At 33.8% G+C, this 26,998-nt stretch overlaps 1 protein-coding gene across 1 annotated transcript in view; it reads right to left on the bottom strand.

The window, feature by feature from the left end:
- CAPZA2 (capping actin protein of muscle Z-line subunit alpha 2) overlaps window positions 1-26,998 on the bottom strand; it is a 60,378-nt gene that overhangs the window by 16,080 nt on the left and 17,300 nt on the right. The window contains exons 2-5 of the mRNA XM_045847675.1: window positions 19,213-19,276; window positions 14,952-15,003; window positions 6,119-6,182; window positions 488-694 (exon numbers count right to left, since the gene is read on the bottom strand). Of these exons, the coding sequence (XP_045703631.1) occupies window positions 488-694; window positions 6,119-6,182; window positions 14,952-15,003; window positions 19,213-19,276 (387 nt within the window). The remainder of the gene's footprint in view (window positions 1-487; window positions 695-6,118; window positions 6,183-14,951; window positions 15,004-19,212; window positions 19,277-26,998) is intronic.

A 26,998-nucleotide genomic window follows, 5' to 3' on the forward strand; every position in this document is an offset into this window, starting at 1 on the left:
CTTATGAAAGAAAAAAGAAAGCCCTCATAGTGTCTAACATATTTCATCCTGAAAAAAAAAAAAAATAGCTTAAACCTATGAAAGAACATGAAAGAAATAAGAAATTTTATTATAAAACACATGAGGACATAATCTCAAATAGTTTAATTTGTTCTAAGGTTTTGTAATTTAATAAAAAGTTTGATCTAAGTTTAGTCATACACATGAGATTAAAGAACCACATAATAATCATGCTCCTCAATATGAGAATTCCTACTTGAATTTAATTCAAGGTACAAAAATTTTCTATTTGGGGTTATCATAATATATTTACTATTTAGAATTTCTTGAAAAAAATAGTAAACATTATTAAAAATATTTACTGCGAGACAAAAAAGAATGGCAAATTATAAAATGTCAGTTCTGCAAGTTACTGTTAATTTCAGATCATAAAAACACTGTAGTATTTACATAAAGGAGAAGAAAAAAGTACACACTGATGACTTACAGTGCAGACCCCATTTGGATAATGTTCTTTTACGTAAGCTCGTAAGGCAGTTTCTACTGAGGTTCTCCATGATTCAATTGCATTCTCTGCTTCATATGGTCTTGGATCTGTTGCTTCCTTTCTTAAGTGATCAAATTTGAAACAGATTCTGTTTTTTGGATCCAAAAACTTTCCATTTCCCACGTCACCATGTTCTGTTATTAATACCTTCAATTGTTTTTGGAAAAAAGTATATAAAATAGCATTTAAATACTGATATATATTAATACACATCCACTTAAACTCTCTACTTAAAATTAAAAATAAGCCTACTTCAAACAATGGGTTCAACGTAAGGCATAACTACAATACTTCAAATGGTAGACTATAGAGACAATGAGGCTACTCTCATTCAGCTTGATCACTGGATCTGGATCTAACAAGTAACTTCCAGCTTGTAGTGGAAAAAATACCTCTTACACATTGTGGGAGTCAGTTTTTTTAAGAACCACGAACAGCTTACTATTTCTGTTATTAGTACACTACTCCACAAACCTAAGGAACTAATAACCACCTTCAATGAGGACATTTGCAGGAACGATTTTAATCCAGCAAAACTCCTCTTTGGTGTGTCCTACACTGCTGCTGGGGACACAACCTCACCACTGTGAAGTGCCTCCCTCCTGTTTTTATAAGCTAATCATTGACAGTTATTTTCAATGACTTCCTAATTTTTTGAAATATAATTTATTCATTTAAGTGCATTTATATTACACATGCATAAATTCAACATTTTGTGCTTTTAAAATTTTATTTCTAAAATTACCCTTTTCCTTCCCTTTAACTCTCCCCACTATGACAGAACTTCCCCATTCTCTGATATAAATCATAAAAACAAAGAATGTATCCTTTTAAATTTCTTTTAGTCAATAATCCTACAAATATTCCTTAATATTTTTCTCCTGCTTATTTTTTTCTTGTTAAGGAGTGCTTTATTTAAAGTATTTAATTCTACAGTTAAAGTAATTATTATTAGCAAAATATACATCTTTTATAGTTTTTGGGTTTTCAGTCTTATTTAAGATGGTCTCATATTATTTTTAGATTGCTCTTAGTCAATCACACACAAACAAGGAATAGGGCAAGATTCTTTTACAAAAATATAAACCAAAAATATAAACCCTATCTTGTACATGTTTTTATTTATTTATTTATTCAAAATATTTAATTTGTTTTTTTAGAGAAGGAGGAAGAGAGGGACAAAGAAAGGGAGAGAAACATTGATGTGTGAGAGAAACACTGACTGGTTGGTTGGCTCTCTCACACCCCACTGGGGTCCTGGCTCTCCACTTAAGCACGTGCCTGGATGAGGAATTGAGCCCAGCAAACCTTTGGTTCATAGGTCAATGCTCAACACACTGAGCCACAACAGCCAGAGTTGTTTTCTAAAATTTTGGTTGATTTTATAAATTTTTAATCCACCTGAAATTTATTTCTCTATATTGTATGAAACAGAGGATAAACTTAACGTTTTCTTGATAGAAACCAGTTGTATCAATATCTTTTATTAGCTGTGGCCAGGTAGCTCAGGTGGTTAGAGCATCATCCTGATATGCCAAAGTGGAGGTTTCAATCTCTAGTCTGGGCACATACAAGAATTAATCAATGAATGCATAAATCAGTGGAAGAACAGATCAATGTTTCTCTCTCTCTAAAAATCAATTAAAAAATTAAAAAACATCTTTCATTATATTTCTGTTTAAATTATAGACTTGCCATGCATAAAAATTTTCATGTATTTTGGGACTAAATATGCTGCTCTGATTTGTCTACTCTATATAATACCACCCTTATTTAAGTACACAGGTCTGTCCAGAAGGTATCCAGCCATGGAATATGAAAAATAGAGACATTTATTGAAGATACAAGAAACATTGTACATAGGACAATGATGCCTCAGTCCCCTTCAGAGTAGGTCTTGGGACCTCACACAGTTCTCCCAATCACCATTGGCTGCCTTATTGTATTTTCTAAAAATCTCATCAATGGTTTGAAATCTCTTTAATTTTAAAGGGGACTTAAATTTCGGGAAAAGCCAGAAATCGCAGGGTGCCAAATCTGGGTTATAGAGGGGCTAAGTCACCTAGATGATTTGATGTTTTGCCAAAAAACTCTGCAGGAGACATGATGCATGAATAGGAGCCAAGTTGTTGTGATGAAGCTGCCAATCACCAGTTTCCCACAGCTGTGGCCTTCTGAATCATCTGAATAGTTTCCATGGAGGAATGTTCAACCTTAATGCAAAACTTGATGTGTATTTGTTGCTCTACTCACTCATTTTGAATGTGATGGCCCCACAATACACATGCTCATTCAATAGCACCTACTGCCCCCACTGACTAGTACAGTGAAGTCATCATTGTTCATGCACACAGATTCTAGTCTACTCTACCTGGCTGCCAGGTTACATTGATATCGTGCAAATGGTTCTCATTATATTAACAATCGCTGGACTTTTTCCAGACAGACCTCATACAATGGTTGTAAAAGAGCTTGAGCTATCTAGTAAGGCAATTCTCTTTCATTATTCTTATTGTTCTTCTTATATATTTTCTTAAGCATTTATTTTTTCAGGCAAACATTATAAAAATTCTGACCAATAGAAAAAAAAACTATTAGGACTATAATTGAACTGCATTACATTCATATTTTAATTTTTAAATAATTTAACTTTCTATCTCCAAATGAAATGTGGTGTGCCTTTCTACTGTTCAGATCCTATTTTTTATGTTTCAAGAAACAGCCACTTTTTCCATAAACCTATTTTTTGTCAAGATTATTCCTAGATTAATGTGTAATTTCACCACTATTTAAAATGGAACTAGACCCCCTCCAATCATTTCTAGTTTCGAATATTTGCTATAATAGAAGAAAGCTAATGAGTTTTGAATACTTACCTTAAAATTTAGCTACCTCAGGGAATTATTTTAAACCTAGTAGTTTCTGGATGTGTGGTTAATTTTATTAAAGTCTCTCAGTATTTTCAAATATACAAATCATATCACCTGTGAGTTTTTCTCTTCTAAAGCTTTAAAAGTTCTCATTCTCTTGTCATATTTGCTACATCTCCACTTATTAGTAATTTTCTATTTTAACTAATATTATCTGTGTTTGCAATTTATGATATTTACTCTTGGTTTCTGTTAGATAATCTATTACATTTAAGAGATATTTTTATATCCATATTTTACTGTAATAGTTTTTGTAATGAACTAGCTGCTGGATTTTTCAAATTCCTTTTCACTGCCTATTGATATGTCATAATGTCATAAGGTTTTCTCTTTGATTTGCTGGTCAATAAACAGTCACTGGTTGATTTGATCAGTATGTGAACACAGTTCAGAAAACAAAACTGTTGGTTTTGCGATTATAAATGTGATTGTTAAAAGAACTCCTGTAATCACAAATTGTTCCTTATATATGTGCAGTGACTCTAAGACAGTAGTTTGTTTTGGGAAGGGTTTTAGTACCCGTTTAGTACAAGTAAGAACTGGCTCTAGTACGCAAAACATTTAAATTCAATTGTTATCTGTGATAATGCACTCTGCAAAAATCAGTTCTGGGAGAAAAAAATAGGTCCTCTAAGGCAGGGTTTTAAGTACATCTGGGATGTACTTATGTAAATCCATGCAGTACTCTGTAAGTACATTGCAAATCCATGTAGACTCTAGAAATACATGCCTTCCAAGAGCTGGAAAATTCTGAATTAACAACACATAATCAGCGAGTGTGACAAAGAGTTAAAGTATACAAACTTTCACAAAGTTTATGATGTAGTAAAGAGGTTTCAGATGCAGACGCAAAATTGCAAACTAATGGCCAGCAGGCTAAATTGGGACCACTGAGGAAAAAAAAAGACCAATACATTGCCTTTCATGGAAACACTCTTCCATTCCAGTAAATAAGTTTTGTTTAGTCATGGCATATTACTTTTTTTATATACAAGGAGGGACCCAAAATAAAAGAATTTATTTATAAAAAATTGTATATTTATTCTTACATGTTTAAACTTCAGTCACCTTCAAAGTACTCGTTAGCTGATGCAATATACCTATCAAGACTTTTTTCCCAATGCTCAAAACAGTTTTTGAACTCCTCGATTTTGATGTTTCTTAGTGCTTCTGCTGTTTTTTGTTTCACCACATCCACATCAGCAAAATGTTTCCCTTTGACTTTTTTCATCCAGGGAAACAAAAAAGGTTGCTGGGGTGAGATTAGGTGAATAGAGAAGGTGGGGCATGGGGGTCATGCCATTTTGGGCCTAAAACTGAACACTCAACACAGTGTGGGCAGGTGCACTGTAAATCACCCATTCTGAAATGGGCAAACTTATTGAAAGAGTCTTCAAAAAAAATTCACTGAAGCTGAATGCAGCCTCTCTCAACAATACCAGCTGCTATAGATGGGTTCCCCAGAACACTCACCTAGTGGGGGAAGCCTATACCACAAATGGCCTGCCCTCCAAAAGATACTTTGTTTTTTTTTCTTGGGGGGGGGGGTCCCCCCTCCTTTTCCTGAATTCTATTTGTTAATTTCTTTTTAAAAGTTTTAAAACCTATAGCCACATGTAAGATTACTGCAGAGTTTGCTTTTTCTTTGTTTTATCTTTATTAGATTGAAATATTAAAATTATGCTAGGTTTATGAAATGAGTTTGGAAGCTATCCAACATTTTGAAAAGATGCATATCTGGACCTAACAAATTTTTTAGTGATTTACCTTAAGAAAACAGTAGTCAATGTGCCTGGAGGTACAAAGATGTTCAATACAGCTCTGTTTGTAATATTAAAAAACAAACTAAAAAATAAAAATAAAACCCCAAAATCTTGTTAGAGAGAAAAAAATAAGTTTAGGAGATTAATAAAATGAAACACTGCATAGCTTTTTATGTGTGTGTGTGTGTATGCACACACACAGTTCTATACTTAAGCTATGTTTTCCCTTCAGTTATGCCTAGCCTCTCCTTTTCCCCTGAAACTACAACACTACATATTACACAGTAATGCCAAATATAAGCTTTAATATAACTAGCCATTAAGAACTAATCGTTACACTCTCTCATGTTCTACCTACCAGTTCCTTTGGACTCTGTGGTTTATGAACCAACATACTCACTTTTATTGTGTAAGTCAGCAATGTTGTTTTATATAAACTGTTCTTCACATAAGCACAATATTAATTGATACAATCATGGTTCAATTATTAGTAACTGTAAACTAAAAAAATTAAAAGAATGCTAGTTATCTTTTGTGGCCTTTCTTAGCTTAGCAATTCTAACTTGCACTTCAGGAAAAAAAGATAGAATGATTACTAAATGCTAAGTTATTCACATGAAGAACTGTAGAATTTCCGAGCAACCAAATTACGTATAAATCTTACTACTAAATATACTAGATTTTGGATTAATATAGGATTGATTTTTTTCTACAAAAACCAAGAAAGTAGGTTTAAAGCAATTATTTTCTAAAATCTTAAGAACATTTTTTATACCACTTCAAATTCTTGCAGGATAACATTAGCCATTAAAATGGAAAAACAAAAAACAAAAAACAAAAACAAAAACAGCCAGATCCTGTGTTTATATGAAACATACCTGATCTTCATAACCATCAATTTTTACTGGAGTAAACTGGTCCAAGTTATACTGTGCAAATGCACTAAAAAAGAAAAGAGCAATTACTTAAAATTACTTAATACCCTTAAAAATCACAAACAGCTCATCTGTCAATGAAAGTCACACAGCAAGTTAAATAAAACTGTAAGTCTCCATTACTGATCTTATACTTTTAAAATGGATGAAGATATCCAGCTTTCAATGTTTAACAAAAGAAAATTAAATTAGTTAATATATTAGTCTTTTCATTCAAAACTCTGAAAATATAGGTTAGACTTCTGTGAAATTCATATCAAATTATTCAGGCATATATTTAGTATACCACATACCAGGAAATCAGGCAAGTGCTGTGAGAGCAAAGAGTAATCAGACTGATCCTATGATCAAAGAGCTTATGCAGTTGAATAGAAGATAACAGATAAACATAAATATAAATGAAGTACTATAAAAGGTACATAAGAGAATGACCAAAAAGCACCATGGAGAATATATATTTTTAAAAAGTAGATTCTGCTGAAGGGTAAAGAAGAGAATTAGGGGTGATTTCCTAATGGATGTGATGATACTGAGAAATGGCCTTGAAATACTGGGTAGGCTCTCTGGTCTTGCAGAAATTGGAGGGATGAGGGGAAAAAAGAATATTTCAATTAGAGGGACCAGGATGAACAAAATACACAGGAAGATAGGTTAGGTCCAACATCAGAGAAAGTACCAAGCTCAATGACTGGCACATCACAGGTGTTTGGCTGTATTTACTGAATTGACCTGAAAAGCTTGAATGATGGCATAATTTCTTCATTTGGGAGGCAAAGAGTAGTCACAGAAGTTTTCTGAAAAAAGGACAATGTAAAACTACATCTAAAGAAGATTAATCTGGCAACGGTATGTATGACAAATAGGGCAATGAAACAACTACTGCCAGAACTGCTGAGTTTGGACTAGAAAATGGTTACAGGATAATTTCAAGAATAAAGCCTTTCTCTATTCTCACTTGAGTAATAATGTATTATGTAATTATATAACACATAAGAGTAGGAAAACCTCTTAGTACAAGTAATTATCAAGAAATATATAAAGATCATACTGTGTTTTATTAGATCTATAACCTGAGAATTTTCTTCCACTTAACAGAAAAGGTATTGAGAATTTTAAAATTTAGGAATATATCCAATCTAATCTACTTGGAAACTTTTCAGATTACTCTGGATGGCAACACATCCACTGCATTTTCAGGTTTTAGCTACTCTTAGAAAGGAATGTTTTGTTGACCAAAGCAATATTGATGAGTTAACAGGAGACTAGTAAATGTAAAAATAACAAAGTTGAATTAAATTACCAGCCATCAAATTCCTGATACTGCATTAAAAAAAAAAAACGGGGGCGGGGGGAGAGGTTATAGAAATGCATGAATGGGAATGGAGAAAGAATATCTATTCACTTCTGATTTTCTTAATTCATTAAAACTCTAATTTTCCTGGGAATAGCCTCAACACAGCCAGGCACTAACTAACCCTTAAATGAATTTATCTCAAAAGTATGTTTACGATTAAAGGACAGTTATGCACTGTGTAAGGATGTTTTGGTCAAGGATGAATTATATATATGATGATAGTCCCATGTTATAACGGAACAGAAAATTTCCTGTTGTCTAGTGATGTCTAATGCAATGCAGTGATGCTGGTGTAAACAAACCTACTGTGCTCTAGTCTTATAAAAGCATAACATGTATTTATGTACAGTACACAATGTTACAATAAACATGTTACTCATTTACATACTTACTTGCTATACTTTTAATCATTATTTTAGAGTATACTCTTTCTACTTATAAAACCCATGTCATGTTATGCCAGCAGCCACACACATCTGGTTTATCACATCTCTTGACTGCATCATTTTGTTTTGTGCTTGATTTAATCTTGTGTTGTTTTGTTTAATAACATGCTGTACTCTCATGTTTGTAGCCTAGGAACAATAGGCTGTACCATATAGCCCAGGTGGGTAGTAGGCTATACTATCTAGGCTTGTGTAAGTATACTTTTGTACAATGATGAAATGGCTTAATGACACATACCTCAGAAAATGTCTTTTGCTAAGTGGCGCATGACTGTATTCTAAATCATTTAGAATTTAGTATTAATTTTCCAGCAAAAGACATATTTAAATAATAAATTTATATATTAATTTGGTCCAAGGCCTTCTACTGCCCATAATAACAAACTCCATCTCTCTATAATTTGGGAGTAGGTAAATAATAGGAAATCTGAAAAGGAGACAATGACTACAAAACAGATAACATTTTATCTTAAATGTTCAGGTAGGTGACAGTTATGCAGGAGACTCAGGAAGGTACTCACTAACTTAGGAATCAGAATATAGAATACCTATGTTTTGTTCAAAACCTGTTACTAGCTACAATGGGTCCTATTTACCTCATCTATAAAAAGAGAGATTTGGACTAAATGACTTCCAAAGTCCTTTCCAGTTCATCATCCACTCACCTAACCCTCCCCCTGTGCAAATATTAAGGTGTAAAGCACTCTATTAGACATAATGAAACAATTATTTCTCTGCCCTTATAGAGTTTTGTAGCCCAACCATTCATTTCTAAGTCACCTGTTCCTGTATTTAGACTTTTATACCCTTTACTATTCGTCATTCTCCAATCACGTTTTACACTTTTCACCATGTATTTCCTTCAGGTTAGCCTCATCATTTCACTTATTTACTATTCAAATCCTATTCATGATTTAAACTGAGCTCAAAAACCAACTCTAAACTGAAATTAAAAATTTCTTCCAATGACCTTTGTTATGATAGTATTTTATTTCCTTTGGCCTGTTATTGAACATGTATGAGTCACCACTGTAAAAATCTCTAAGAGCCTTATTTATCTCATCATCACAGTGAAGTCTGGCATTCATGTCTGTTGAATAAAGGCTACTTCTGAATGTTTCTAAGTATGCTAGAACCGAGAATACCAATTTTTCAATGTCTAATTTTACTACAACATACTGAGTTTGTGTCATTTAGTCAAGATGTCCAATTAGAATCACTCTTAAATGTTTTTTCCCTCTTGCAAGGTAGAAAAAAAAGACTAGAAGATTTAAAGCAACAGGGAAAAGGTAGGAAAAGGGAGTAAAAGAAGTACATTTATGTGAGAAAGAGAAGCACTTGTATAAAAGAAATTCAGTATCAAAAAAATGCACTTGAAGAAGGGAACCATGGCTATCCCTTTACTCTGGTGAAACTGCCACTAGGACACATTCTATAGCAAACTGGTTTTGTGATGCCTTCCAAGCTTATGTAGTTTTGCACAGCTTCAGTGATAGGTGATAAATTATCCTTTGAATATGAAACCAGGTTTGAGGATGTTGAAAAGTAATTCAGAAACAAGTCTAGTGAACAATGAGGATATCACTATTTTTACTTTCCAGTGTGCTGCAAAACCTTTTAAAACAAGCAATACCTGCCCTGGCTGGCGAAGCTCAGTGGATTGAGCATGGGCTACGAACCAAAGAATCGCAGGTTCGATTCCCAGTCAGGGCACATGCCTGGATTGCAGGCAAGGTCCCCAGTGGCGGCCATGTGAGAGGCAACCACACATTGATTCTCTCTCTCTCTCTCCCTCCCTTCCCCTCTCTAAAAATAAATAAATAAATAAAATCTTTAAAAACAACAACAACAAGCAATACTTGACTCTTTAGTCAGGGGCACTGACCTCTTTTCCTTTAGACTGTCAAATAAAAAACAATGACAACAGCCAACACAACAAATGCCATCCAGTGTGAATGAATCAAAATTATACCTGCTTTTGTTGTCAGGATTTCAGTTTATGTGTGCCATGAAATGAAAAAGGTTGAAAAACACTGATTTATAGTATTATGTATTTCTGCACTTCACAGTTACTATTAGATATCTACAAAATGAACTCAAATGAACATTTACTTTTAAGAAATTCTGTGCCAAGAATACTACTGAAGTCAAAAAAAAATCATCAATATTTTCTCAATTTGTTCAACTGGTTAGCAATCATTTAAGAGAATATAAAAACATGTAAGAAAATCTGAAGTTTCTACTGAAGATTAAAATATTTTTTCTTGGGTTTATCCTAAAACATTTTATTATTAGTTACTTATTTCTTCACAGACTCATTTCTTTAAAAAAAAATCAGAATATCAAGTATTTCAATGTATATGAGGCCTGTCTGGAAAAATTCCAGCCACTGTTAATATAATGAGAACTGTTTGTCTGACATCAATGTAACCTCGCAGCCAAGGAGAGTGGACTGGAATGCACACATGTGAGCAATGATGCCTTTACTGTACTAGTCAGTGGGGCAGTAGATGCCTTGTGTGAGCATGTATACTGTGTGGCCATCACATTCAAAATGACTGAGCAAGTATAGCAACGAATCTGCATCAAATTTTGTGTTAAGCTTGAATACTGATTGCTCCAGGGAAACTATTCATATGATTCAGGCCACAGCTATGGACAACTGGTGACTGGCAGCTCCATCATGACAATGTGCCCACTCATGCATCACATCTTGTGCAGACTTTTTGGGACACATCAAATCACTCAGGTGACTTAGCCCCCCTTCAGCCTGTATTTGGGATCCTGTGAATTCTGGCTTTTCCCAAAACTAAAATTACATTTGAAAGGAAAAGAGCTTTCAGACTGTCGAGATTCAGGAAAATACAACAGGGCATCTGATGGTGACTGGGACAACTATGTGAGGTCCCAAGGTGCCTATTCTGAAGGGGACTGAGGTATCATTGTCCTATATATAATCTTTCTTATTATCTTTCTTAATAAATGCCTTTATTTTTTATATTGCATGGCTGGATACTTTCTGGACAGACCTCGTATACCTTTGAAATGTGGACCAACCACTACTGTCCCTGAAATCTGGTTCATAATACAACACAAGAAAAAATGTAATTCACATCCCAATTGCTTTTCAGAACAAATCCAAGTTATTTAGTTTAAGTGTAACAATCATCATCAGGTAAATACTTCTTTGGACAAATAAAATTCAATATTTTTCAATAAAATATATGACTATTTCATACTACTTACATAATTATGAATATTTATCTGATCTTCATTAAATTATATTCTGCCATGGGAAAAACTCGTCTTTCAAAAAGCTGAGTTTCTCATTTTCTTAAAACAAACAAACAAACAAACAAACCCTACTAATTTTTACAGCTAGCTGAAACAGCCCTCAAATTAATTTATCACAGAGAAATCGAAGTTTATTCTAAACATTAAAAGCTCATAAATAGTGTATATTTCTTTACTTTCCTAAAACTTGTTAACATGCTATATGGTTTTAGAAAATTAATTTTACTTGAATATACAAAATAATTTAAGTAAAGTTTATTAAAACTTAGAAGTGGCTATTTACTCAGAAGCTACCAACCAAAATCAAAGATATAAAGTAAACTGATTTCTATAGAGCATTTTAGTGTAATAATTAACAGGGGTGGAAACAACCCAAGTTTCCATTGATAGATGAATAAACAAAATGTGATGTACTAATATACATATTAGGTATTAAAAAGGAAATTCTGACACATGCTACACCACAGCAAAGTCTTTAAGACATTATGCTAAATAGAATAAACTAGTTTCAAAATGACAAATGCTGTATGATTCCACTTATAAGGTGCCTGGAGAAGTCAAATTCATAGACACAGAAAATAGAATAGTGGTTGCTAAGGGGCTTGGGGAAGGTGAGAATGGGAAATTATTATTTAATGGTAAGGAGTTTTGATATGGGATAATGAAAAATGTTCTGGAGATAGATGGTGGTAATGATTATACAACAATCAATGTGAATGTACTCAATGCCACAGAACTGTACACCTAACAGTGATTAAAAAGATAAATTTTGTTGGTAGTTACAAAATAGTCATGAAGAAGTACAACAGATAGAATATAGTGAATAATATTGTAATAAGTATGTGTAGTGCCCAGGCAGGTCCTAGAAAATATAGAGGGGACCACTTTGTGACTTATATGATTGACCATTTCTCTGTACACCTGAAACTAAACTAAAATAATAATGTGAGCTGTAATTGAAAAATAAAATTAAAAAAGGTAAACTTTATATTATATAGATTTTTCCCACAGTAAAAACATAGTAAGTAAAAACTGCTATTGAAAATAACAGGAATTTGGGACTTCCGGCAAGATGGAGACATAGGTGGACGCACCGTACCTCCACACACAACCAAGATTAGAACAACAACAATTTAGAGCCAGAATAACACCCAGAACTGATAGAGAATTCATCTGAATGGAAGTTGGACAGCCAAGAAGTTGAAGTAGACTCGTTCATCCAGACTGGTAGGAGGCTGAGAGGGAGGAGCAGGCGCGGTCGCGGCGCACAGAGATCGGGGAGAACTGGGCGCATAAGGCAACCGGGAGCCAGCGGGTAAGCCTTCCGGGACGCAGCGGTGGGCCCTGAGTATGCAAGTGGCGGCTGGCGGACCCAGTGAGGCGGCATTGTGGACCAGGGCAGAGCGTGCAACCCAGGATCCCAGGGAAGGGACCAAGATCCCAGGAGAACTGAGCTACTGCCATTGTTCCCTCCCGCCCCCGCCCCGCCCCCCCCACCCCCCCCCCCCCCCCCATCCCCACATACAACGTCACAATCTAGCGACTGGGGTGCCCAGCCCAGGGGAACACCTAAGGCTCTGCCTCTCACCGTAACAAGAGCAACCAGACCGAAAAGAGAGAGAGAGAGAGAGACATGTGTCCAACAGAAGAACAGATCAGTCCCGCAGGACTCATCATTTTGAACGACCAAGAAATAGCCAATCTGAACGACCAAGAAATAGCCAATCTATCAGATGCACAGTTCAAAACACTGGTGATCAGAAAGGTCACGGAATTGGTTCATTTTGGGTGCAAATTACATGAAAAAATGCAGGTTACCATAAAAGAGATGAAAGAAGATACATGGAGAACCAAAAGTGAAGGGAAGGAAACTGGGACTCAAAACAATAGAGTGGACAAGAAGGAAGAAAAAAACAATCAAGCAGGAAAGAATGAAGAAATAAGAATTCAAAAAAACGAGGAGAAGCTTAGGAACCTCCAGGACATCTTTAAACGTTCCAACATCTGAATTATAGGGGTACCAGAAGGGGAAGGGAAAAAGCAACAGATTGAGCACGTACTTGAACAAATAATAAAGGAGAACTTCCCCACTCTTGCAAAGGAGATAGATTTCCAAGAAATCTAGGAAGCTCAGAGAGCCCCAAAGAAGTTGGACCCAAGAAGAAACACACCAAGGCACATCATAATTACATTAGCCAAGGTAAAAATGAAGGAGAGAATCCTAGAAGCAGCAAGAGGTAAGGGGACAGTAACCTACAAAGGAGTTCCCATCAGACTGTCAGCTGATTTCTCAAAAGAGACCTTACAGGCAAGAAGGGGCTGGAAAGAAACAGATTGCTCTATCCAGCAAAGCTCTCATTTAGAATGGAAGGGCAGATAAAGTGCTTCTCAGATAAGGTCAAATTGAAGGAGTTCATCATCACCAAGCCCTTATTTTATGAAATGTTAAAGGGACTTATCTAAGAAAAGATAAAGAAAAAACATGTATAGTAAAAGGACAGCACACTCACAATTATTAACAACCACACCTAAAGCAAAACCAAAAGAAACTAAGCAAACAACTAGAACAGGAACAGAACCACAGAAATGGAGATCACATGGAGGGTTAGCAACAGGGGAGTGGGAGGAGGAGAAAGGGGGGAAGGTATGGAGAATAAGTAGCATAGAATGTAGGTTGAAAATAGATAGGGGGAGGGTAAGAATAGTATGGGAAATGTAGAAGCTAAAGAACTTGTAAGTATGACACATGGACATGACTAAAGGGGGGATATGGGTGGGAGAGGGTGTACAGGGTGGAGGGGAGTGAAGGGGGGAAAATGGGACAACTGTAATAGCATAATCAATAAAATATATTAAAAAAAGAAAATAACAGGAATTTAATCAAAAGTGAAATCTGATTGATAAAGCCTTCAAATGCTATAAACACAGAATCAGAGCAAATTTCCTTCATTAGTTAGGATTTCACACGTTGGATAGTGTAATAGGATAAAAATAGTTAAACAGATACTAAACACTCTTTGTAAGGTACCTAAAAATCTGTTCAATTTCACCATTTTCAAGTGAGTAATAAAGTTGGTTAGCCTACAATATGGGTCTTCAGATCTTATTTTGGAAGATGGCTGTGGGAAGAGAATCAGTAATTTCTTTGAAATCCTAAGATAGTTGTGGCAAAGTAATGATTGTGGTCATTAGTTCCAAGATGTGTACTGGGATTTAGAATTGCTTAGTTCTCTGAATTATTCACAAATCTGGTAAATATTTGTAAGTAATTATGTGTCAGATACTATGTTAGGTTTTTATGGATGAATAAAATCTCATAACCATCAAAATTCTTATTAAAGTCAAACATATAATAAAAAGTAAAACCTGCATGTAATAATAGTAATCATAATTTTAAATATATAAGTTTCTAAAATAATTTTATCCAACTTTGCAAAAGTCAAAATGTTGCAATGTGTATAAAAGCCACTGCTAAACATAAAATGGGTAGAGAATTCCATGTTATATGTCCTTATTTCTCTCTGTGATAATTTCTCTTCTAGCCTAGTACATATGTATGATTCTATATATTTGAACTTGTTGTGCCAATATCTATTCCAGGGATTAGTGCTTAAAAACCACTTTTAAAACATTTTTCCTAACTCACTTTCATTATGTTATTATAATAATATAGAATACTTACTGGGCTGCTCCTTCCCTGAGAAGATTATCATTGTTAAGTAGTAACCGAACATCTGTAAAATAAATATTGTTTTCTATGTTATTATTTTTCTATGTTTGAAATTTCTATGCAATAAATGCAGTTATTTTGGTCACGTTTTAACATCCCCCCACCCCTGGCCCAAGATGTAAGCAAGATCAAAATATCACTCTGACAACCAAAGTAAGCACAAAAACGTATCATGGTATTAATTTAAAAATTTGTTAGGAAACAGAAGAGGAAATGAAATAGAAATACAACTTATTTTATACCCTTAATAGTTATGCAAGCAGACTGTAATGTATCTCCAAAGAAACTGAAGATAAGCTACAACAAAAAAGATGGTGTTATAACATCTGCAGACTTATCACAATGTTTCTAGTTTGACAATACTATCATGAGTTTTGAATGAACTCGCCCTATAGAAAATTGATTAAATAAGAAACACTTGTGAACAGAGTGCAGAAGTATGCATTTCTGTCCTCAAACAAAAGATGAATATATTTAGTTGGACATGGTAGGTGCTTTATTTGATTCAGCAATCTCATTTTGGTTATCAATTCTTAATTCTGTGCTAATTATTACATAGACATTTATCTATTAATCATTAAAACATAACTTTAAAATAATTCTTATTAGAAAATCCAAGCACTATGGAAATCATAAAGAAAAAAAATCACAATTTCACCAAAAACAACCAAATTTCTACTCATCTTCATATATATTTTTTCCATTATTTTTCCTATGACCTTGGCTGTTTTACATTGTTGCTACCATAAAGTACACAGAACAATGCATCCTAATTTTTCATTAAATGAAAATAACACAAGTAACCTAAGTATCTCCCATTAAGAAACTGGTTTAATAATATATAAATGTACTATAGTTCTTATAAACAAATGTGAAATTAGGTAGCCATTAAAAGTAATATAGATATGTATTTAACAACAATGAAAAACATCCATACTATAACAAACAGGAAGGGGGAAACTCAACACATACATTACTATCATATTTATGTAATGTTATGTGTGTTATCTAAATTGAGAGACATTAGAAATTTCATTTAAACGGTGGAGAACTAGAGGGTAGAATTTTGTGTGATTTTTAGAAGTTTTTTGGGGGAGTACTTTACAATGGAATGAGTTTTACAAAAATAACAAAGCTATTCCAAAAAGAAAAATATTTCCTATTCACATACCTTTTTTTAGTAGTAGGACTTGATTTAAAAACAATCTCTTCTGCTAACCACTAAATTATACTAATTTGATTTTTAAATTAACTGATTTCAAACAACAGAAGCTTCTGCTTAACACAAACCTTACCAATTATAGTTATTTCTATCTCACAAAGCAGACTGGGAAGTTCTCTTTGAGTAGTATAATTCTTTCATCTTCAATATTTAAAGCATAATCATTAAATGTGAAATTGCAGGCTGGTGTATCTTTTCCAGTTTTAGATGAAAAAATAATTTAAAAGTAGAATCTATTTGATCAAGTAGCTTTATTCTGAAAAATAAGACATGCTTTTATTTTTAGGATTTTATTTTATTTATCTTTAGAGAGGGGGCAAGGAAGTAAGAAAGAGAGGGAAAGAAATGTCAATGTGTGGTTGCCTCTCACATGCCCCCTACTAGTAACCTGGCCTACAACCCAGGCACATGACCTGACTGGGAATCAAACCCATGACCCCTTGGTTCCAGCCTGGCACTCAGTCCACTGAGCCACACCAGCTGGGGCAGACCATGCTTTTAACATAAGCAGAGTACAGTGGAAAAAATAGAGTATTTGAATAAAATACTATTCTTAAAGAAGGGATTTTAGGCTGTAGTTCCAGGCTAGGCTATAGGGTAGTAGATGGGCAGCTTAAAAAAAAAAGTGCATATTTCAGAGTCCCAGCCCAGATTTACTACTTCAGTTTTTGAGAATGAAGAACAAAAATCTGTTTCAATGGCCCTAATGTAGCTGGTCTGGGAAACAGAATTTGGGAACCACTGAACTGACAAGATTTTATGACTGCAATTCTAAAATTTGTGGCTTCTCTTGAAATCATTCTTTTTTTTAAAGATTTATTTATTTATTTATTTATTTATTTATTTTTAGAGAGGGAAAGGAGGGAGAAAGAGAGAGAGAGAGAAACATGAATGTGCGGTTGCTGGGGCTGTGGCCTGCAACCCAGGCATGTGCCCTGACTGGGAATCTAACCTGCGATGCTTTGGTTGGCAGCCCGAGCTCAATCCACTGAGCTATGCCCAGCCAGGGCTTGAAATCATTCTGATGCCAATGTTATCAACTAAGATAAAATGAAAATAATTGAATTGATATGACATTGCCCCTCAAATATTTAATTACTTTTTAACTCTAAAATAACCCCTCAGTTAAAACTTTTATAGTATCTTATATTCCACTTTTATTCCATAGCTCCCTCTCCATCCCAGACCTTCTGAATGGCTCAACCAAAATGCCCAAATTTACTGTATCTCAAACACAGATCAATTCATTATCAATTTCCAATGAGACTTAGAAAAGCAATTTCTAGGACTCATACATTCTTTTAGGCCCTTTCTGAGTAACAAATTTGTAGGGCATTTAATTTAGGGGAAAAAGTAAGAAAAACTTGCTTAGAATCATAATTTATTCTTTGCTCTGTGAGTTGTACAGAAGTCTGATAACCATTGATTTTAGGGCTGTTTAACCATTAATTAAGTTATTGTAAATGTCAACTTCTAAACCTCAGAAGAAGAGACTGTATCTATTTTCTTTATCTTCTTTAATGCCCCAACAATCAGATGTATTAATGTATATTTAGGTTATAGAAGCTGAATATTAAAACAAATTAAAAACTACAGAAAGAAGAAATACTTCTGAATTCTCTCCAAATTCTAAATTCACTACTACAGATTTTACAGCTATCCTAAAAGGCAAAATTATTTTAATTTCCAGAAGTTTGTTACTATGTAGACTTGCCATTCTTTCTCTAAGTGTACCACAAGTGGTTAAGTTTTCAATGCATAAGTAGTAGTATATGTGACTGCATAAACTAAATCACATATTATAGTTTGTGAATAATTTAAGAGATTTTCAAGGGTATTTTTAAAGAACAATTTTGGCATCTCAAACCCAATCTTTTTTGAGGCAAGTTTTCATTATAACTTACACCAGCGATTTTCAATCTTTTCCATCTCATGACACACAAATTACTAAAATTCTGTGGCACACCAAAATAGATATTGTATTTTTTGCTGATTAGACAAAAAATAGGTATAATTTTGATTCATTCACACCAGTTGTCTACTATTGTGTTGGCTATTGTCATTTTTTTAATTTGACAATCTAAGGAAAAGAGGTCAGCATCTCTTACTAAATAATCAGGTATTGAATATTTTACAAATTCTTGTGGCACAGTGGTTAAAAATCACTATCTTACACTCTGAATAAACATTACCGATTAAACTTCTTAAAAAACATGTTTAAATAGTTTACCCCAGGTTAGAATGTTTAAAAAAGAAAACAGAAAAACCCACTATAAATCTATTTTAATTTAAAACACGGTACAGGCCAAATATACATGAATTAGAAATAGCACATTTAAAGTGTTTGTGGCAGCTTATTCTTTAAAATGCTTAAGAAAAGTTCTGTAAAAAAGATCACTACAGGCCAATTTCCTGGCCACTGTTTCAAATGCACCATTCTTAGTGTTCAAGAGGAGCTGTTGCAACAGTTTTTATAGCAACCAGAAGTTGCTGTAAATTTATACAAGAGTTTAAAATTTGATCTACAGGTGAATAATTATAAAAATGTTTTGTCAATGAGGTTTATGGAAAAGCATACTGTAAACTAATATATGAGATATAATTTAAATAACAAATGTTTTTACATGCGCTGTCATCTAAGTATAATGAAACAATGTTCCCCTCCCCACTCTGCTGCTGTTTATCTTAATCTAGTATGTTTTTCTTTACAAGAAATACAAAAATGAATTTTCCAATTCCAAAAAATAGTTAAAATTAAAAAGTTCTTGTCTTTTAAAATAACTTTTCTTTTAAGAGGATTTATTCAAACAATTACCATGTATATCAAATACATTATATTCTACCCATTACAAAATCCATATTGACAAAAATTTTCACAGTATTTTCTCCTACATACTCCCCCTTAGCTTGGTTATTTTGGTTACATCATTCACTCTTTTAAAAAAGAGTGCTTGGTATATCAAGTCTTAGTGTTATGAATTAAACACTTACCATTAAACACCTCATTAAATTCTCCAGGAGGGGCATGAATGATGAATTTTGCTGCAATACGTACCTAAAATAGAAATGAAGATATAAATGTCCCATTATATAGGCCTCTAACAAAATAGCAAAAAGAAAAAAAAAGAAAAATTATACTTTTTAAAGTTTTATAGAAAATGGCTTAAGAAACATGTAAAGATAGTGACACTTAAACACCTAAAGTTTATTACTGTTTTAATCATTTACTATTATATCACAATGTATAGGGTAAATATAAATAAAATATATGTCTGTAATCAACAACCTAACTTTACATCTTGAAGAAGAAAAAGAACAAATAAAGCCCATAGTTAGTAGGAAGAAGAAATATAAAAAACTAGAGCAGAAATAAATGATACAGAGACAATAGAGAAGATCAAGAAAACTAAGACCTGGTTTTTTTGAAGAGATAAACAAAACTGACAAGACCATTTAGCTAGACTTAAAAAGAAAAAAGGAGAAGATTTATAAATAAAATCAGAAATGAAAGTGGGACTGTTATAAATGATACAGAAATACAAAGGATCATAAGGGACTATTATGAACAACTGTAAGCCAACAAATTGGACAACCTAAAAGAAATTGGTAATTCCTAAAAACATAAAACCTGTTAAGACTGAGTCATAATGAAATAGAAAATATGAATAGACCAATAACGAGTAAGGAGATTAAATCAGTAATCAAGAACCTTCCAACAGACAAAAAGTTCAGGACCAGACAGCCTCACTGGCGAATTCTACCAAATGTTCTAAGAATAATTAATACCAGTCCTTCTCAAACTCTTTCAAAAAAAAATAGGAGAGGAAAGTCTTTCAAACTTTTAAATGGCCAGCATTAACCTGATACTGGGACCAGACAAGGACACCACAAGAGAAGAAAATTACAGGCCAATATCCATGGTAATCATAGATGTAAAAATCCTCAACAAAATATTAGCAAACAGAATTCAATAATACATTAAAAGGATCATATACCATTATCAAGTGGGATTTATTCTAGGCATGTAAACACAGATGATTCAACATCTGTAAATCACCATGGTATAACACATTAACAAAATGAAGGATAAACGTATGATCATTTCAACAGATGCAGGAAAGGTATTTGACAAAATTCAACATCCATTTATGATTAAAATTCTCAACAAAGCAGATACAGAGAGAACATACACCAATAAAATAAAATCTGTATGACAAGACCACAGCTAATATCATACTCAAAGGAAGAAGCTGAAAACATTCCCTAAGAGAGCAGGAAAAACACAAGGATGCCCACTCTTACCACTTTTGTTCACACAGCATTGGAAGTCCCAGCCATAGCAATTAGACAAGAAATAAAAGGTATCCAAACTGGAAACAAATAAGTAAAACCACCACTATTTGCAGATAAAACCCTAAAGATTCCATCAGAAAAAAATATATCCTGGAGACCTACATACTTTTATTAACCAATGTCATGCCAATAAATTCAATAAAACAAACAAAAAAGATTACAATAATGTGACATCTTTTAGGTATAGTCGTCTAATGGTAGAATAGAGAAGCAATCACACACACCAGTTAGAACAAATAATCGATTCCATAAAATTGCAGGATACAAAATCATACCCCAAAAATCAGATGCATTTCTATACACCAGCAATTTTCAACCTTTTTCATCTCCTGGCACACACAAACTAATTACTAAAATGTCACGGCACACCAAAATATGTATTATATTTTTTGCTGATGTGACAAAAAACAGGTATAATTCTGATGCATTCACACCAAACAGCTATTGTGTTGGCTGTTGTCATTCTTTACTTGACAATGTAAGAGAGAGGTCAGTGCCCCTGACTAAACAGGTATGGCATGTTTTAAAAATTCTTTTGGCATACCAATTGAAAATCACTGCTATACACTAATAATGAATTGTCAGAAATAGAAAGGTAAGAAACAACCCAGTTTAAAACAACAAAAAGAATAAAATACCCAGGAATAAATTTAACTAAAGAAGTAAAAGACCTGTATATTGAAAACTGCAAGAGATTAATGAAAGAAATTGAAAAATATAGCAAATAAATGGAGATATTCCATGCTTATGTATAGGAAGAATCAATATTGTTAAAATGTCCATATGACCCAAAACAATCTATTCAATGTAATCCCCTTATAAGGTATCAAACTTTCAATGACATTTTTCACAGAAATAAAATAATAATCCTAAAATTTGTATGGAACTACGAAAGATCCTGAATAGCCAAAACAATCTTGAGAAGGAAGAACAAAGCTAGAGGCATCACACTCCCTAATTTCAAATTATATTACAAAGCTATGGTAATAAAGTAGTATGGTATTAGCATAATAAAGAGACATATATAAATGAATGGAACAGAACAGAGATCCTGGAAATAAACCCACAGGTATGGTTAATTAAGACAAAGGAGGCAAGAATACACAATGGGGAAAGGACAGTTTTTTCCATAAATAGTGTTGAGAAAACTGGACAGTCACATGCCAAAGAATGAAACTTGACTACTACCTTATACTACACACAAAAATTAACTCAAAGTGAATTACAGACTTGAATGTAAGACCCGAAACCATAAAACTCCTAGAAGAAAAGACAGACAGCAAGCTCCATGACACACGTCTTCGAGATGACTTTTTAAATCTGACCCCCCCCAAAGGCAACAAAAGCAAAGACTACATCAAACTAACATGCAAAGGGTATCATCAACAAAATGAAAAGACAACCTACTGAATAGGAATAAATATTTGCAAATCTGATAAAGGGCTAATATCCAAAATACATAAAAGAACTCCTAACAACTGAATAGCAAAAAAACCCCCCAAATTATCTGATTATAAAATGGGCAGAATATCTTTATTATGTCCATTTTCCCCAAAAAGGATATAATGAAAATGGCTAACATGAAAAGATGCTATCTACATCACTGACCATCAGGGAAATGTAAATCAGAACCACAATGAGATATCGTCTCAGACCCATTAGAATAGCTACTATCAAAAGGACAAGAAATAACTGTTGGCGAGGATGGGGAGAAAAGGAAATCCTTGTACACTGTTGGTTGTATATAAATTGGTCAGCTACTATAGAAAACAATGTAGGGGTTCATCAAAAAATTAAAAATAGAACTAACATATAAAGTTCAGCAATTTCCCTTCCGGGTATTTATCCAAATAAATTGAGAACACTAACTCAAAAAGATATCTGCATCCCTATATTCACTGCAGCATTATTTACAATAGCTATGGCAGGAAAATGACTTAAGTATCCAATGATGAGTGAATGAATAAATGAATGAAAATATTATTCGGCTATCAAACAGGTGAAATCTTCCCATCTGCGACAATATGGATAGGCCTCAGGACATTGTGCTAAATGAAATAAATTAGAGAAAGACAAATACTTTATGATCGCTTTTATATGTGGGGTCTAAACCAACTAACTAACCAAACAAGAAAAAACCCTCAAGTTTCCAAATTCATAGATATGGAGAACAGATTGGTGGTTATCAGAGTTTGGGGTTAAAGGGGAGGTAGGAGGAAAATTTAAAAAAAGAAAAAATATATACATATGTAATGTAACAATTTAATGATTCAAAGTGGCCTAACATAAACAGTTTCTTATAAGCAAATTTTTCTTTTAAACTAAAATGAAAAAAATTATCAAGAGAATGTTATGTGTGAAGAAATAAGATACACTTAGGTATGATGAAGATGACATAATTATGTGTTTATAAAGTCATAAATTAGTGAAAAATATAGAAAGGGGGAGAATGGCTAGATCTGACTGGATCTTAGGAAACTTTAGCTGAAAGATAAGTGAGACAGAAAATATCAACTGCTATACTGACAGGCATATTTTAACAGAATAACGACTGTGTTTGATAAAGACATCATCAATCACTAACAAAAATATATCTGAGAGGTTAAATGACATGTCCAATATTACAGTTGAGTGAAGAAGTCGAGCATTTATAAGTTTTTCCATCACTACACAGTCATCTCTGACTTAGATGAGTCAGTATTCCTGAAAGTGCAGTCTTTGAACAAGCTGCTGCAGGAGCAGTAGCAGCAGCAGCACCAGTGATTATGTTTGAAATGTGCATTCATGAGTACCAACCTGACCAACTTAATTAGACTCTGGAAATGAGGCCCAGGAAACACTATTTAAACAAGCTTTCCAGGTGACTTTTTAATGCACATTCAAGTATTTACTGAATTAAGGGACCATCCTTGGCAAAAACAAAAGCCTTGGCTTATTTTCTTATTTCCCACTTTACTAGCATTGTGATTTATTTGAGGTGCGAACTAAAAATAACGGTAAGAATAGAAAATATTTAGCTTTGTACATACGAAGGCTGTCCAGAAGAAGTCCAGCCATTGTTAATAACAAGAATGGTTTGCCCAACACTGATGTAACCTGGCAGCCAAGGAAAGCGGACTGGAATGCACATGGATGGACAATGATGACTTCACTGTACTAGTCAGTGGGGGCAGTAGATGCCTTGTGTGAGCATGTGTACTGTAAGGCCATCACATTCAAAATGACTGTGCGAGCAGAGCAATAAATACGCATCAAATTTTGCGTTAAGTTTGAACATTCCTCCATGGAAACTATTCAGATGATTCAGAAGATCAAGCTATGGGCAAATGGTGATTGACAGCTTCATTACAACACTCCTGTTCATGCAAAAAACTCTCACGCAGAGTTTTTTGGCAAAACATCAAATCACACAGGTGACTCAGCCCCTCATAGCCTAGATTTGGCACCCTGTGATTTCTGGCTTTTCCCAAAACTAAAGTCACCTTTGAAAGGGAAGAGAATTCAGATCATCGATGAGATTCAGGAAAATACAGTGGGATGGCTGATGGCGATTGGGAGAACTGTGTTAGGTCCCCACGCACCTACTTTGAAGGGGACTGAGGCGTCATTGTCCTGTGTACAATATTTCTTGTACCTTGCATCTTCTTCAAAAATTGTCTCTATTTTTCATATTACATGGCTAGATACCTTCTGGACAGACCTCATATATGTTGTGTGTGTGTGTGCACACATCTAAGTTTTCAGAAGAGACAGATGAAGAAGGAGCACATATGGCTAGAATGAAGATGTTCCTAGTTAGATGCCACATATGTGACAAGGCCTTCAAGAGGTGAGAAAATGTCAATTTAAAAAAATGGAAGCCTTTATAGTCTGGAGCATTAAAAAATTTGAAGCAAAATCAGTATTGTTCGATAGCACCAGCAATTAACAATGATGAGGATCTTAACAAAATTAGGATGCTCTAGTTAGTGCTTACCAAGCGCTTTACATGGATTATGTCATATATTCTTCACAACAACCCTATGAAGTAGTTACTATTATATTTGCACACTTTTAGATAAAGTATCTGAAACAGGAGAAGTACTGTATTTTGCTGAGTATAGTGCACTCCCAGGTATACTGTGTACCCATGTTTTTGGTTCTAATTTTCAGGAAAAAATCTTTTGTTTTAATCTTTTAACTCATTTTTATATTTGTTCAGTTTCGTGTTTTTTTGTACTATAAAGGAATTTTATCATTTTTTTGAACATATTATGGTACAAGAAATTTCATGTAACAAATATAAAACACAAGAACAGATACAAGATATTTCAAGTAGTACCCATGTATAATGTGCACCTAAATGTGCCCTCAAAAATTTGGACAAAAAAAGCGCATGTTATACATGGCAAAATATGGTAACTGTCAGTCTGATTCCTGAATATACACTTTTATTTACATTATGCTGCTTCTCAGATACAAAAGTTTTGGTAGAATGAGTACAATCCAGCCAGCCAAAACCAAACAAGGCAGAATGTAACAGTATAGCCACCAAACAACTGCCCAAATATAAACATTTTTTTTTGTTATTTAAAATGTTAATAATAGCATGAGTGAAACACAAATTTCTTGAAAGACACAAAAACCAAAGTTCTGAATGGTCCTAAACCTATTTTAAAAGTTGAATTTGTCGTTAAAAGCCTTCCAACAAATAAAACTCTGGGTTTTCTTACACCTAGCATTACAGAAAATACCAATTATACACATTTTACTCCAGAAAACATAAGTAAATACCTTCCAAATCATTTTAAGAGAATAGAACGACTCTCTACCAAAGACTAAATAAACGGAGCCAATTTAAGATGGAACTGGAGCTGCCATTCAGAGGAACTGAATTGCCTTGGAGGTATTATGCCTCATTTGGAATGTTAAAACTGGGCAAAATAACCTCTGGACTGTCCCAAACAACTATTTGCAAAGAAAACAAGAAAGCAGGTATTATGGCTACAGGAACTGAAAATTAAAAACATTGTTTAGAGTTAGCATTGTTACGTTAGCTTATCTGCACCAATAGAAATGCCTCCTTCTACTGATGTTAATTGTTCCCCTTCCCTTTCCCATAAATAACTTTTGTCTCCTAATTGCAACACTGTCTGGATTTCTGCCTGAATCAGTGCTTCCAAAATAGCTATTTTTCTTTCATCTAAGATAATGCTTGGTGACTCTCACTTTGGTTATATTTTTGATTTTTAGGTTAGCACAACTCACAGATCCAAATCTCACAAGAACATGGATGAAGCAATCCTCAATAAAAAAAAATCAGTAAGTTGAATCCACATGTCCAACAAAGGACTTGTATCCAAAATATGTAAAAACCGAAAGTTCAGAAAATAGCAAACAAAAGACTAGAACAGACACATCCAAGAGGATATGCAGAAGATAGACAAGTGCACAAAAGGATGTGCAATATTGTTAATGATTAGGAAAATGAATACTGACATCATGAAATACTACTACATACGTAATAGAATGGCTAAAATAAAGAGTGATAATACCAAGTGCTAATGAAGATGCAAAACAATCTGAATAGTCCAGTGAATTACTAGATACGTTCCAAGGCTCACTGCTAACCCAGCAGGGAATAGCTTGACAATTTCTTATAAAGTTACTCACACACAATATGACACAACAATCCCACTCCTAGTTATGTGCCCTAAATAAATGCAAATCTATGTTCACACAAAAATCTATTCACAATTGCTCAACATAATGCACAACCCAAACGTCCACAAATGGGTATATGAATAAATAAACGATGGTGTGTTCACACAGCAGAATACTACTCAATAGAAAGGAACATATTACAAATATATGCAATGATGTGGACAAATCTCAAGAGCCTTAAGCTGAATGAAAGAAACCAGTTTCAAAAAGTTACATAGTAATAATTACTATGTTCCATTTATATGACATTCTCAAATAAACAATATTATAGCAATGGAGAACACATCAACTGTTTCCAGGAGCTGGGCAGTGGGGTGGGGAGGGTAAGAGTTAATCTCCATCTCTTCTGAGTTTCTTTTCTCTTATGTAAATACTTAATTTCTCCAAAGGGAGAAATTAGGGGAAGTAAGAAAACAAGGAAATTTTGGGGATGATGCAATTGCATGACAGCTAGATTTTGGTAGTGCTTACATGAATCTATACATGGCTGCAAGTCATTATAAAAAGGGGGGTGTTCTCTTACTATATTCTAATTAAAATACATTTATTCAAATTATTTTTTAAAATATTTAATAGGACTACTAAAATCAGAAGGCAAAATATAAAGAATTTTAAATAGTCAAGGGCGGAGTATGTATGGTATGGAAGATAGTGCATGCTAAAAAACATAGACTGGAATCTATTATTATGTAAACTTCTTAATTCCCTCCCCTTTTAACTG

The sequence above is a fragment of the Phyllostomus hastatus genome, unplaced genomic scaffold, assembly GCF_019186645.2.
Source record: "Phyllostomus hastatus isolate PE091 unplaced genomic scaffold, TTU_PhHast_1.1 phas_contig_118, whole genome shotgun sequence".
NCBI lineage: Eukaryota > Metazoa > Chordata > Mammalia > Chiroptera > Phyllostomidae > Phyllostomus > Phyllostomus hastatus.